At 39.9% G+C, this 15304-nt stretch overlaps 2 protein-coding genes across 2 annotated transcripts in view; one reads left to right on the forward strand and one right to left on the reverse strand.

The window, feature by feature from the left end:
* LOC131685319 (leucine-rich repeat-containing protein 15) overlaps positions 1 to 15304 on the reverse strand; it is a 463474-nt gene that overhangs the window by 63862 nt on the left and 384308 nt on the right. The gene's annotated exons all lie outside the window — the stretch shown is intronic.
* On the forward strand, positions 3995 to 4702 carry LOC131679476 (uncharacterized). The gene is made up of 3 exons (XM_058960207.1): positions 3995 to 4111; positions 4225 to 4566; positions 4628 to 4702. Exons 1-3 carry the CDS (start codon positions 3995 to 3997, stop codon positions 4700 to 4702), a joined length of 534 nt encoding a protein of 177 aa, XP_058816190.1.

Consider the following 15304-nt stretch of genomic DNA (forward strand, 5'->3'; position numbering starts at 1 on the left):
ATTGAGGCTTGAGGTACTGTGCCGGACAAGTGTGAATATGCGCCTTTAAAATGTAGTTGGGGCAACATTGAGATCCGTGCACGATACTGAATCGGCTCAAACAGGAGAGATGTGAAATTTGCTTGAAGCAACTGTCTGGTCCAGAACGATGTCTTGGGTAGTCAAGCACAGAAGCTTTGGTTTGTTGACGAGAAAGCGAAAACGAATTCTGTTGGCTTGAGAGTCGAGCGTCCTGGAATTATGTGAATTTTGTTTTTGGACCTTTCTGTAATCTCCCTGTAATATTCTAATCACTAATTATGCAGAGTATTGAGAGTCGACTAGAAATACTTTCAAAATATAAGCGCGTCTTCCTGGCCAGGACGTGGAACACAATGACTTTGTTTTGGGAAAGATGGGGCCAATATTCGGACACACAATCAAAATATATATATAAAGTTTCATAGATGTCACGCTAGACAGCTTGCATGTTTATCGAGAATTAAAATAGAGACATGGAAGCTTGGCAGAACGAACTTCACCACATTAATTATAGGTTTCCTAAAACAACAAATATCAACGTAACATGTGTAAATTTTTTTCGTGGTTCTATATCTATAGGTAAATGTCGAATAGTTTATACCCGACTCCAGCGCTGTAAAAACAAAACAAAGTCAACCCCCAAAATCCAATCAAGCGGCATTATTCGATCAACATTAAATCATATATATTTTCTACTAATCTTATCCAAAAAATGTACCACACTGCGTTTTTTCTTCTGCCAGTTGCAGCCACAGTTGGATCCGGAATTGCATCGTACTACAATTCGCGTGGTGCAGCAGTACCAATCGTAAATCCAAAATGAAATGTAAAATGACTGATGGAACGTGATTGGAAAACTGACTGGCACGGGATCGATTGTTAGTCACCGAAAACGGTTTTACCTTTCGCGGGTGAGGAATGGTTCTCGAATCCGTGGGAAATGTATTGAAAATTTCATAGGCGAAATGTGTTTAAAACTATTTTCGTTTTTTTTTCTTCTAAAGTTGGGTCTTTAGAAAACAAAAATAATTTGATAGAATATATAAATGCATTTTTCTACGTGTAAGATAACGGTGCAAAGATACAGCGTTGCAATCCTGCACAGCTCCTTGGAAAAATCATTAATATGGTCCGTGCAAAATTTCAAAAGCAGCAAAACACCGCAAATCCTACAAATAAATCAAAATGAAGTTATAAAACCACATTTCGGGTTCCTTATTTTTGGGATCTTCCAAACCTTAGTGATAGTATTTTCATGACTTAAACTCTTTTCTGAAACGTATGCCAAACACCATGAGGCTTTTCGTCATCTCTACTGAAAAAATAAATCCGTAAATTGAATGAAAATGATCGTACAATGCACGAAATAATTTGCCGTTTTCTACAACGAAGAAATTTCGTATATTGTAAATAATTGTATATTTAGTTCAAGTTGCACGAAAGTTAACGTTGATAACAACGGCCGAGATACACGTGACAATTAGAACGAGTGCCTCGAGGAAATCTCTAGGTTCCGATGGTATCCCGAAGGAGATCTACCCCCTACACAATATGCAGAAACACAACGTCATCTACAAAGTAGCCTGTTTGAGTGGTGACTAGCGCTATATAGGAATTCCTAGTAACAATTCAGGTTTTATGCTAGTTTTATAGCCACTGATAAAACTTAGAATGCACTTGTAGCGTGCTATAAAACTTCAAATGTTACTTGGGAATGACTACTACACAGCTAAAAACTCACATGTATGGACATCAATCACTTGTAAACAAACTGGCTAAGAGACTAGCAGAGATCCACGACTATGCTGATAGCGTGATACAAGATCTCAAAGAGAGCACAGCTCTAACCGCACATTGTATCTCACATCAGTGCCGATTCGCTCTAAATGATCCACAGGTCGTCGATAACAGCTACAAACCAGCGCTCTCCCCATCGTGGAGATGTGCCACATCGTCACTACTTCTCACACGGTAAACCGCCGGACAGACGCCGACAATTTAAACAGTGCTTACTCTAACATTCTTGCATCCATCAATGAATTGAGAGTGAGAAAAGACTTAATTTCCATCGCTCTCCAAAACCAGACACCACCCATGCATCCATAACAAGTAGCTAGAAAACCATTATAGAGGAATTCCACGAAGATCCGTCCGAAAATATTTAAAATCGTAACCGACCATCTTAGATTCATTTGAAACATTACACGTTTGATCGGCATGGAAGACTAAACATTTTCCACAATTAGAAAGATTATGTTGACTCAAAAGCAATTTTTTAAAAGGGCGTAAACATTTCTACGTGCATAAATTTCAACATTTTTTTAAACAATTACTGTATTTTATACAGCAAAACTTTCTGTGAGAACGAGTTTTAGCGAATGAATATTTATGTACAAAAAAAATATACACTGAAACAAATGTTGTGTCATTTTTCACAAAAACAAAAATTTGTGTTAAAAATTTAAATGGTAAAAAAAACCATTTTTCTAATTTTTTATATTTTGTCAACCAAAACCTAAGGGGAAAAGAAACATTTTGAATATAGTCGTATGATGGAGAACTTATCAGTAAATAAATGCTTCCAACGATAACTTTATACATGTTTTAAAATGTCATACTAATTGACATACAAAACTGTAATTTTAGTACTGAATATAATTCTAAGAATCATTTTAAATCAAAATGCATTTAACAAAAATCTTTCAAAATGCAATAATTTTCGATATATTTGGAATTTTGTCCCAGCGAAACAGATAATTCGTGTGATTATGCCATTTTGAAAACTTATTTGCGTTACCCCATCATAAAATGTCAAAAATTTAATGTTTATCGTATTAAAGGCGTAAAAGTAACTTTTCAGTGTATTTGGATCATGGAGAAACTTTCAATAAAAAAGATTTTCTAGCAACAACTTTTGACATATTAAATTAATTCATACTATTTGCAGTCAAAAATACAAAAATATCATTGCGGATTCACCCACTAAATTTTACAAACAACGCTCTCAGTACACCATCTGCAGGCGAGTAGCGAAAAGTGCTTCCTATACGCCAAAAAGGCGGGTTGAAAGTAGCAATGAATTCTGCTTGTAAACCATGTGACTCTCCTGTTAATGGGATCGATAAAATTGTATGTCGTGGCAATTGTGGATCGGTTTTTCACAGCAGTTGCATTCCTGGTATGCAGCGGTCTGTTCTGGATTGTCTGAATTTAATAAGAACTTGTACTGGCTGTGCGATAATTGTGCTTGCAGTTTCAACAAAAGGAAGGAGCAAACATATTCCGCTGCTTCCACCGTGGACACTAAAAAAATATGCGAGGCGGTAGATAACCGAGATGAACGCAGTCGTGTCTTATCTCTCCAACCGCATTGAGTCACATCCGTTTGCTGCGCGACGAAATTGCACAACTGAAAGGAACAATCTCCAATCAAGCACCCAGCGATAGCAAGGATCGCGTTATCTCAAAGCTGAATGAGCAGCAGCAGATCCTCAACAAAGACTTGATGAACGAGATGGCTGCTCTACGACAAGTCTTTGTTGAACTCAAACGACGATTCACCGCAAGATCTCCTTCAATCGGTCCCGCTCCCAAGCTCACACCACCGACGGTCGAAAAAGTGGTCACATCTTACCAGGGGCCTCTGACAACGGAAATTAAGCGACCCACTTTCGTTGCTCCAGCACCGACAGAGCCGGATATAGGCAGACAATGTCGCCATCGTTCCCAAAAGCCTCGAGAATATCCAGACCAAGACAAATCAAGAAGCTCACTTCTTAAACGAACACAAACCAACTGCCCAAATAATGAGCCCGGTGAAGCAGAAAGCCGGAAACAGCCCTCTACTAACCCTCGACATCACTCTAAGCGGATTCCCAATAAAGCTAAAGAGTCTAATCTCAGACTAGCCAACACGGCATCAATAGCACAACAACAACAACAACAACAACAACAACAACAACAAAAACAACAAATGCAACAACAACTAACGCCAACCAGCCCACTCACACCGACGCCGTCCGACGAACCACCTACCAGACCGATAAAAATGACCGCTCCGCCACCTTCCTCCACAGCAGCTACTCAAAGGGTGGAAGAATCGGCCGCTTCCGATACCCGGCACACTTGCGGGTTATCGTGCAGGCAGACCGCCCGCCACTAAAGCAGGACCATTTTCAACCAATACCTCAAACCCTATATCAGCCCACCAAAACGCTCACAAACACGACCACCGGCCAGCCACGGGCTCCCGGCCGGCATCCCAATGGAAGCCCCAGGGAAAGACCGTCTGGAACGACGCCACCCAACAACACGGATCCCTCGCCACACCCCATGCGGTCACAGGAAGAGCAGTCTATCTGTCCACATACCAAATATCGCACAACGCTTGCCCCAACTGGGCGCAACAACAGACAGTCCGAAATAGATAGCAGCCTGGTTAGGGAGAACGCTTTCAGTCTTGTACCGGCCCTGTCCGGGGAAGTCCCGGCCATAGCTGATGCGCCTCCGGCGGCTGCCGGTACAGGGGACCCGACACCATCCCGGGTAAGTCGACCTCATATGTTACCCACCCACAAGCAAATGACTGCCCCTGAACTCCTTACAGGCAACAACCAACATTCTTCATCTCCGGGAGGAGGCCTATGTTACCCAACGAACCCCTACCGCAACCAACCAGTAAGAGAGATGACTCTCCCCAACTACGTGGACCCTTTCCTACACCCCATGCGGTCACTGGAAGAGCAGTCTGCATGTCTGCCCACGCAGTATCGCCAACACAGTATATCAGAACCCAATGCCAAAAGCACAGTTTTACGACCCTTAAGCCCTATTGCTGGATGTTCTGGGCATCCAATGCGGTCCACAGGAGGCAGCCCCAAGAAGAGACAACCAACTCAATCTTCACGGACCGCTTGCCACACTCCCAATGGTCACCGGAAGGGCAATCCCCCCATCCGCCTGATTACGACTACATGAAGAAACGCACCAACTCTAACAGCAACAACTCTAACCGTAGACTGTTTAGGGAAAAGGTTCTCTCCCCTGCATCAGCCCCGTCCGGGAATGTCCCGGCTTTCCCCGAAGAGCTTCCGGGGGCCCGGCTACCCCCGGGTAAGTACTCCACAGCCTTTCGATCATCACGAACAGCTCAGCTCCCCAAGCTCAGCTTCAGAGGAAACGACCGTTCAACGCGACAGGTGTACCTTGGCGATACAGTGGAATGTTAACGGGTTACGAAATAATCTGGGCGATCTGCAGACAATGATTGATCGGATGGATCCTGTCGTCCTTGCCCTACAGGAAACACACCTGTAAAATAACATCAACCCATCCTCGTGGTTGGGACACCGCTATTATTGGGACTCAACCTTCGGGGACAATATATACCAAACTGTAGGACTGGCGACAAAAATCGACGTTCCATCCGAACCCATCCAACTAGACACCGAGTTATTGGCAGTTTCCCGGAAAATTAAGTACCCTACACCATGCGTATCGCTGTATATTCCCCAAGGAATCAGCCAAGTTGGTGACAAACTCAATCGACTGATCGACCACCTCCCTGTTCCGTGGCTAATCATGGGCGATTTCAATGCTCACCACTCTGCTTGGGGTTCCAAAAAGTGCTGTCGACGTGGAAACAGTATTCTTGAGGTGATAGAGAGCAACAATGCTGTACTCTTGAATGACGGCAGTGTCACATTTCTACGTGGCCCAACGACATCGTCAATTGACCTGACCGTTTGCTCTGGCGCTTTAGCCAGGGATTGCTTCTGGTCAACAAACAGCGACATGTGTTGTAGCGATCACAATCCGATTAAGATATCGTTCAAACAGGTCCCTCCATCAACCTCGAGACGTAGACGCTGGCTCTACGACAACGCTAATTGGAACGACTTCGAAGAAAACTTCGCCAGTAGATTTGAATGGGAACGGGCATATGACCCGGACGAATTGACCGACCTTTGTCTTACAAGCAGCAGAGTCGAGCATTCCACGGACCAGCGGCGCCTCCTCGAAAAGAGCGATCCACTGGTGGAATCCGCAAGTCGCGGAGGTGATCCGTAACCGACGGAAGGCACTCCGAGTGCTTCGAAGGACAGCCACCAATCACATTTTCTGGGAAGAAAGGCACATCGAGTACTGTTTACGGACGGGTCCAAATTGGACCAAGGAGTTGGGGTGGGAGTGACCGGTATCGGAGCAGATCTTGCCTTTCACTTACCCCCACAGTGTTCCGTCTTTTACGCTGAAGCCGCAGCTATTGCCCTAGCCTTGACGAGAAAGCCCGAAGACATACCCGTTCTTATTTTTACAGATTCCCTGTCCGTAATCTCTGCCATAAGTTCAGGAGACTCATCGCATCCATATGTCCAAGCTATCGAAGGTTTGTGTGACCTTCTTACAACCATCTGCTGGGTTCCAGGACACTGCGGAATCCCCGGGAATGAAGATGCGGACCGCTTAGCCTCTACAGGGTACCGTGTGCGGAGACTGATCAGTAAGGAAACTCCTTCCGCTGACATTCTCGAAGAATTCCGAAAACAAGTGGAGAACGACTTCATATCGCACTGGAGAAGTAGTCAAGGCCACTTCCAGAAGATCAAGGGTAAACTAGAGACATGGACCGACCGGAACAGTCGACTCGAACAAAAGATCCTGTCCCAAAGAGTTGAGGGATAAACGTTAAAGCGACCGAATTATTAACAGAAGGGAATGTAAAAAAAGAGAGTCACTCATTGCAGATATGTCTTTTTGAATAAAAAGTCTAGAAATATATTCTACATTAAAAGTGAACAGATGAACCCGGAAGTACTCACTGCTAGGTGCATTAAAAAGGCGCTACTGGTTGCCCCATTTTCTAGCTTCCATCAACGCTGAACCAATTGATGAATTGACAATGGACATTTGTATTCATACGACTCGCCGAATCGCTTTTATTTATATATTTCGTTATCAACCATTATTGTCTGCAGCCACACAGTTGAAAAACAATTTCAATCCATAAGGTCACTTTCAACGAGGCTCGAAAGGATAATCAAAAATACTTGGTTGGTTGTTGACTGACGGATGAGAGCTGAACGACAAAAAAACAGGAAATTCATCACGGAGGATGCGTTCGTTTCTTTTTTTGCTGTTTGCGTTTTTGCTGTTTAAAGAAAATCGAAAAGACGGAAAAAGTTTTTCCGCTGCCCTTGAAAAGATTCTTTTCGAAAGATACTTTTTGTATGGAGCCTGGAAAAGATTTGCGAAGTTAGTTAATCGGGTTCGGTATGCCCTCGAGCGGAACCGCCCCGGTCTGAATGGGGACTACTGTATACAATTTGAATTTACTCGAATAAAACAAAAAAAGCCATAAACCGATGCAAAAAGGGAAGAGGCTGATGCTTGAATCGTCGAGGAGAGCCAAGAAGTTGGCGAAGCATGGGATTACAGCGTTATAGCGCACAACCAACAGAGATAAGCGAGCAAAACAAACAGAGGGCTCTGATGGGGAACCGTCATCTCACCAGAAGACCAGAAAAGGTTCAACAAGTTGAGGAAGATAATATAAATCTTGAGATGAAAATGGGTGGCCAACTTTTTTTTATTCCGCAACAAATTGTTAGTGTTGTTTTTGTTGATGTTGGTTGCTTCGTTCGTTTCTGCTGAGTTTTATTCGATTCGTGGATCCACGTCAATAAATTTTTCATAATTTGTGTTCAATAAGATTTATGTTGATGTTGAGTAGTGATTTTATGCGCAAATATCTCGTTAGTAAGCGTAATCTACTACAGTGTAGTAGCGATGTAGTTGGGGGAAGGATGAGACTTCAGATGAAGGTCGGTTAGAAATTCTGGAATGAAGCTGGTACAGAAGAAACAAATTGTACCACATTTTTCAAACAACTGAAATATGCTTTCTCTTCAATACAGTGTGCAGTTTATCACGATCGTTTGCGATGTCCTGCAGCGGATTTTTGCTGGTTCTCGATCATCCATTTTTTATTCGACTATTAGTGCAATAAATTTGCATTCGTTGCCAGTCGAACAGCAACCATAGCCCGAGGCAATGAACGATTTGTTGTTCGCTTGTTTTCTAGTGTTTGAGTTTGTTAGGGCGGTTTTAAACCTAGATGGCACAACATAGCACACGATCGAAATGGTATTTTTTGTTTGCCACAATCCCATCATATTTCTGTAGAATTGTAGTACAAAAACATTACGACACGGGTGTGGTTTGGTTTTTATTGAGACAACAACGGCTCCAGGGAGGTAAAACAAGATGTTTTCCAATATTTCTGCTGTGGTATCTAGTGACTCCTAGCAGAGTGACAGATGTGACCGTAGAATTTTGGGCTGTGAGTGTGAATTTAAATGAAACATGCTTTGTTTTTTGAAATGAAATATCATTTGCTCAGCAAAGCATTTATCCAAACATAAAAAAATAGCTTGAGTGAACGAATCATTTCGTGAACAAGTCTCCCGGCGATTAGTGAAAAAGTGTGGTTAACAATAATAAAAGTTAGTGGCGTTGTCCGCGATTTAAACAGAACTAAGTGAAGGTAAATCAGGTTTAACTCTGCTGAAATCTTCGTGAAGAGTGTTTATGCGTGTGCGCATTATCTCCTTCATCATTGACACCGCTGGAAAAAGCATGAAAAACAGGACTGTGAAAACATCGCGGTTAATCAAAAGTTGGGTTTTTTGTGAATTGACATAGCTACATCGAGAATTGTGATATTGGAATATGTAGAAAATATACGAAATGAAGTCTGTGGGCTTTATAAAAATCAGCGCGATGTGATAAACAAATTTGTGTGACGTTAGGAACTTTTTTACATTTTAACAACATTCACTTAGCTAGAGATTACTGGGTAGGGAAAGTTTTGAAAATTAGAGTCATAGTCGGTTCTCACCAGGCCCGTGCGTAGAAAATGCTCATGGGGAGGGTTTTGAGGTTTCTACATTTCTCATAAAAGAAATTGAAGGTTTTTATGAGACCTGGAAGGCCGAGTATTGTGTCCCAATCGACTCATCTCAACAAATTGGGTAAATGTCTATCATCAAGAAGGAATGGAAATGGTTGGTGTTAGTGTCGGATTGGTTTGAAGTAGTTAATCTGACTAAACTTAAACCTCTTGTACCTTGCCATCCTCATCCATCCGGGGCCACTGTTACACTGAAAAACATTGTTCCTAAAATCTTGCATAGAGTACCATGAATTCTAGAACATTCACATTTTTTCGTTTCGAAAACAGGACTATGAACAAAAATCATGTGTTTTATAATTATGTTCAATTTCGCTTCAGTAACGCCCTCATAACGCTTTTATTAGTGGAAATATTAGTTTTTGTGTTGTGATATTCAATCACGGTTTCCTTGTCATTACCAAAACGATTTTCTGTACGTGAACTTCTTTATGATCATTTCTCTCAGTTGACTCATGATGATATTCATAGATAGTTCGAAAAATCAAAACATTGTGGATATTTTTTCGTGCTCAATTTCACGATACTCGGAATTTTATTCATGAATCCATTCGATCTTCGTGATCTAATTCGTGATTATATATTAAACACAACTTACAATTCGTGCACCTGAAATAGTTCCCAAAATCATGGTAAATTATTCACGTACTCGTGAACTCGTTCATGATTTCTAGTATAATAGTCACGACTGACCATGCGTACCCGTGAAATAAATCACAAAATTATAAAATGTTGTTCATGTCGTGAACTGGTTCATTTTATCTAGTATAGTAGTCACAAGTTACCATTCGTGCTTATGAAATAGTCCACGAAGCTATCAAACATTATTCATGTAATCGTAAACAGGTTCATGATTCCTAATATATTAGTCACGATCCAATATCCGTGCTCGTGAAATAGTTCCCAAGTTCATTACATATTATTCATGTATTCATGTATTGGTTCATGATTTCTAGTACATGATTCACGATCTATTTTGCGTGAAGATAGCCCTAATCATATACGATTTCATGAAACATGGTAATGAAATTTTCATGTGAGCTAATTTCTCAAAATGTGGAGTAGTAGTCGTGGAATCATTCTTATTCCGTGCACTTTTTCATAAAATATCCAGCTGTCAGCGATCAAGAATAGGTACGAGCTGTAGATATAAAAAAAAATATTGGGACCATTATCGTTATTCATTCGATGCGGTTCAGTGTGATGTCTGGATAGAACACGAAAACTGTCCTGAGCGCCTCGAATCGTGTTCGTAATATACGCTATTGAAGTATCTCAAAGGCGCCACGCGCGCGCCATCTCGTGGTGAGCGCGTGCAATAGCTTGGGTCAGCTGTATCATTGTAGCTATGATTTACCGCCAAAATACTGTTCTTTATTTTTGTTGTTAATCAAAATTTTATCACAAGGTTGTGAAAAAAAACTTTCTTGTAAAATGAATTTGGTTATAAAAAATCACTTTCAAGCCGTAAAACTAGATTCTTTTCGTCGTAAATCTATTAATAAGGGACATCGCCTTGTAAAAAGTTTTCATGTGAGTGGTGTGATTGAAGAACGAGACGAACATGGGACTTTTATTAATGGGACTGTTCTTCGCGAAACACCTGGAGCTGCCAGTACACGAAGAAATGAAAATTTATAATTTCCGAAAATAGAGGTGGGTATAGGAATTACGTTTCTGATGTAAAATAAATATGTAGCGAGAATTCCTATGTTGTCAAGTATAACAATAATTACAATACTGTTTCAAGAATTTTAAAATTTCTATTATTTTACAGGTAGATGACGACAGATCAATTAAAAATACTGAATGCACATGCAAAGCTGGAAAATTTTTCTGCAAACACGCTGCTGCAGTTTGCGTGTATGTAAATGAAGAAAATACTTGTTCCAAAACTGACTTGCCAATGATATGGAACAAACCACCAGAGGCTCAACTAAAAAGATACAGCAAAGGTGCGACGATTGATGAAATTCTAGCGAAGAAGGAAAACAACAATCACATCTAAAAAGAATGTTTCAAAATTCGAGCACTTGAAAAATATTGATGCAATTCTTAACGAGGAATGTGCTTTTTCTGCTATGGTTGCAGCAGAAACTGAATTTTTGATTCCAAACCAAGAAAGGGAACGAGAGAAAAACAGAAGAGAATTTGAACTGCGACAGTTGTTGTCGAGCCTGCTGGAACAACAATTCAAAGATGATTTTAACGTTTATCGCGCCTTTCAAGTTCAACAAGTTGACCACATGATTCTAAAGTTTAATCCGAAATCTTGTCCACAGTCTTGTAAAGATTTTTTCGAAAACAAAATTTCTGTTGATGGTGATAAGTGGAAATTAATTTGTTTTAACTCAATTCGCCAGTCCAAAAGTTCTGTTTGGTTCAGAGAGCGGTATTTACGTATTACTGCAAGTAAAAAAAGTCATCAAATCAAGACGCGAAGAGAAAGTTTTGATGCTTTAGCCCAACAGTTTAAAAATAATCGGTTTAAAAGCTTTTTGACAAAATCTATGCGATACGGATTGGACATGGAACCTTTTGCTAAACAAGAGCTGTCAAAACAGCTTCAGGTTGACATTCACGATGTAGGTCTGATTGTCAATGTCAAGCAGCCCTTCTTCGCACGTAGTCCTGATGGTGTTATTGTAAATGACAAAGGTTTTGAGATTATTGAAATAAAATGTCCATCCTCTTGTGAAAATTCTCCTATTTTTAATCGCAATAATGGAAAATCTTTTATTTCATATTTATATGCCGATGAAAATAACAACCCAGTATTAAAAAAAAGTCATATGTATTACACACAGGTTCAGTTATCGTTGTATGTAACACATGCGAAAGTTTGTAATTTTTTTGTATTCTCTACAAAAGACTCTGTGTTGCTTAGAATACAAAGAGATGAAGATTTTCTTTGTGAAGTTGTGCCTAAAATAGAGAGTTTTTATTATGAAACATTTTTACCACTTCTTTCTGTTAGCATATAAACAAAGAGATGAGAGGAAAGAGAAAGAGAAAATTGTTTAAATTAAGAGAAATTATATTTTATAATTACTTTTGGAAAAAATTAAACAAGTTATAAATAAAATTCTGAGAACTTTTATTTTACACGTTTTGTTACAACATTGAAATGAGCATTTAATAACTTTTCTATGACATTGAATCTTTTTCATCACGAATTAATGGTTCTTTTGTGTTAGCGAGGCAGCATGCAATATGCATAATTTTATCCATTTTTGGTAAGAGCTCAATTGGCACGTGTGACAAAATTTTAAAAATTTTTATTCGTTGAATCGCTCTTTCAACATGAATCCTTACACTGGCAATTGCATAACCTTCCATAACTTCCTCCTTACTAAATTGTGGATCAAAAGCAAACGGTGGCATAACCAAAACGCACTCGCGTTTCAACAGCTCTGATTTTATTTGGGGAAATCCTTTATCTGCCATTATTTCATCTCCTGGCTCAATCAATTCAAGGAAACCAGAATCATTTACAATGTACCCATCTGTTGCTCTTCCTCCATACCCTTTTGAGACAAAAGTTATCATTCCCGATGGACTGATTCCCACTAAAAATTTTATAGTAAAACTAGATTTATATGACGAATACATCAATACACGTTGATCACTATCAGGAGGAGTGTCTGTGCGCATTTCTGTGCAATCAATTATGGCACGACAGTTTGGGTAATTTTGAAATGACTTTGGCATAGTACGTTTAATCGCTTCTCTACTTGGCCAAAAAACCCAGGTATTAATATTTTCAAAAAGCGTCTCCAAAACTGAGTAAAAAATTTGCGAGGCAGTTCGCCCTGATACGTGAAAAAGAAGTCCAATTGCGCCAAATGTCAAACCAATCTTCATTTTCATAAGGAACAATAATAATCTGTCCTCAGCTTTGAGCGTTCTGTAAAATTTTGGTTGACCACTTTTTTTCGGGCAAATGAATTCCAATAAAATTGCAAAAACTTTTAATGTTATGCCCCCGAATTGCTTTATAGCACTGTCATCCTTGATATCAGAAAAACCCATGAACCCTGGTCTCGTTGGTTCTTCGGGACCAACTCCAACAGTCTTCTTGTCCCGAATATTAGGAACAATGATTCGTGTGTGTGTTGGAGGCTTTTTCACAGGAATGCAAGTTTGGGTAGAAGAGTCACAACTAGATTCACTGTTCCAAGCAAATAAGATTCCGACACTCGAGTCATTGTCAAAGTCGACTTGTGGATCAGTCTGCGTTCCCATTTCTATTGCTAATGGTGCTGCTGGTGGTGAATTTTCTGTTGTGGAATCATCAAGGTTCGACTCACTGTTTTTATCAGTACCTGGAATAAAATGGATCTCACATGTCTGGAATACGGAAAGGAAATGCATAATTGTTGAAAAACCCATGATGTTTTACCTGCATTGAACATTGATTTTGTAAAATGTTCTAGTTTTTCCCTTCTTCTCGCTAGCCTTTCACTGCGACCAGACGTGCTTGGTTGCTTGCGTTTGTAAATGTCAGGAACTTTTGCGCGGATCTTCAGATTTTGACCCACCTTCAAAATGCAAACTGCATATCTCGGATGTTTTTGATGGTTGCCACGGTTTTCCATTAACACTGCAAATTTTAAACATTCAGCAACAAAAAATAGAGGAGAAAAAAGATGTTTGGCTTACTCAATTCGACGAACTGCAACTATCCACTGATTCCGGCGTGTTTGTTCCCACGGTTTGGAAGGAAATTTATAGTAACTGATCCTGGGGACTGAATAACCGCGAGAATTGCATCCCACAACACAACAATTATGCCCACTTTTCTTTTTATGAGACATTTCTAAACAATCTAAAGGTACAAAAATGTTTGCAAAATGCGTTTGCTTACTTTTGTTATGACAGCGCATATGTAAATTGACCCAAGCTATTTGCGCAGTGGGCCGCTAGTTGGCGCCACCGGAGATACTTCAATAGCGTATAGTTTACAGAATAAGATCCCGCTAACAATTTTATGGTCCAGTTCACCTTGTCGCGTTACTCCGAGTAAAAAACCAATAATAACCAAAAATACCAGATCGCGATAAGACGTAGAGAAATTAAGAATACCACGATGAAACTGAAATCATGTCACATTGCTTCACGTATCAAATTCGAAAGTAAGGTCTAGAATAAAATATCAAGGTAAGATGAACAAAAATTACAAAATTCGTGACTGAGGTCCTGAAATTATAAACATAAATCACACAACTCGTGACAAAAATATCAAAAAATCGTCACTAAGATCCAGAAATCATGAACATAAATAAACATGAATCCCTACTCGTGACTCAAATATCACAACATAAACAGAAAATATGAAAACCAAAGTTCCTGCAATCATGGACATAAATCACATTATTCGTGATTGAAGTAGTCAAAATCGTGATCAGGATCCTGAGATTATGAACATGAATCACGTTACTCATGACTGAAATATAAAGTGAATAGGAGATAAAGTGAATAGAAATTACGAAAATCGTGACTAAGATCCTGAAATCATCAACATAGATCCCGCTACTCTGACATAAGAATCCTGAAATCATCAAAATCGGCTGTGTATTCCCAAATTATGAACAAGACTCATAACAAAAACTAAACATATCCAGCGAACAACAGTAACCCAACCAAACATTCAAGTGTAACGCCATGTTTATAGTCAGAGCGAACTAGTTTTGTAGAAACACAGATAGTTTCATGGATACGAGGTCTAGTATTCATAATTTTAGAAACTGTCACGGTTTTCGTGAATCGTTCACGAAATAGCGATCATTTTTTCATGAATTTATAAACGATTTTTTTCCGTTTAGGCACAACTTCAGTGGGGATTGTACTCTAGCTCTTTTTATTTTGTGTTAATCGTTCATGTTTTTTTCGAATGATGCTTTTTCTTGCTTGCTGTCCAACCTTCTCGGTATATCTGACCTGCTCAGGTCTGCTGCAAATTTCGTCATCTGTTGAGACACGAACCGATCCGGAGGTGTCGACCATAATGATTTATATCTCTTTACAACCACCTTCCCAGGGTTTCTTATCCTTCTTGGTGCTACTCGTTCCTATTCATTTGATAGCTGCTGCTGAGAATTTCTCGTTGGCGGTATTTCTGCCGATACCGATAACCATTTTCGCGAGTCATTTAGCTGTCAGTCACTCCGACGGAAAGATCATCGGCTGTAAAATTTCTACAGATAACGATATCTCGATTTTCTCTGATTGATTGTACTCGAATGACACGGCTCACTATATAATTTCATCCCTGAACAGGAAGTTAATAAATTTTTAAAAGTAATTCAAAAC

This window comes from Topomyia yanbarensis, chromosome 2, assembly GCF_030247195.1.
Source record: "Topomyia yanbarensis strain Yona2022 chromosome 2, ASM3024719v1, whole genome shotgun sequence".
Taxonomy (NCBI): Eukaryota; Metazoa; Arthropoda; class Insecta; order Diptera; family Culicidae; genus Topomyia; species Topomyia yanbarensis.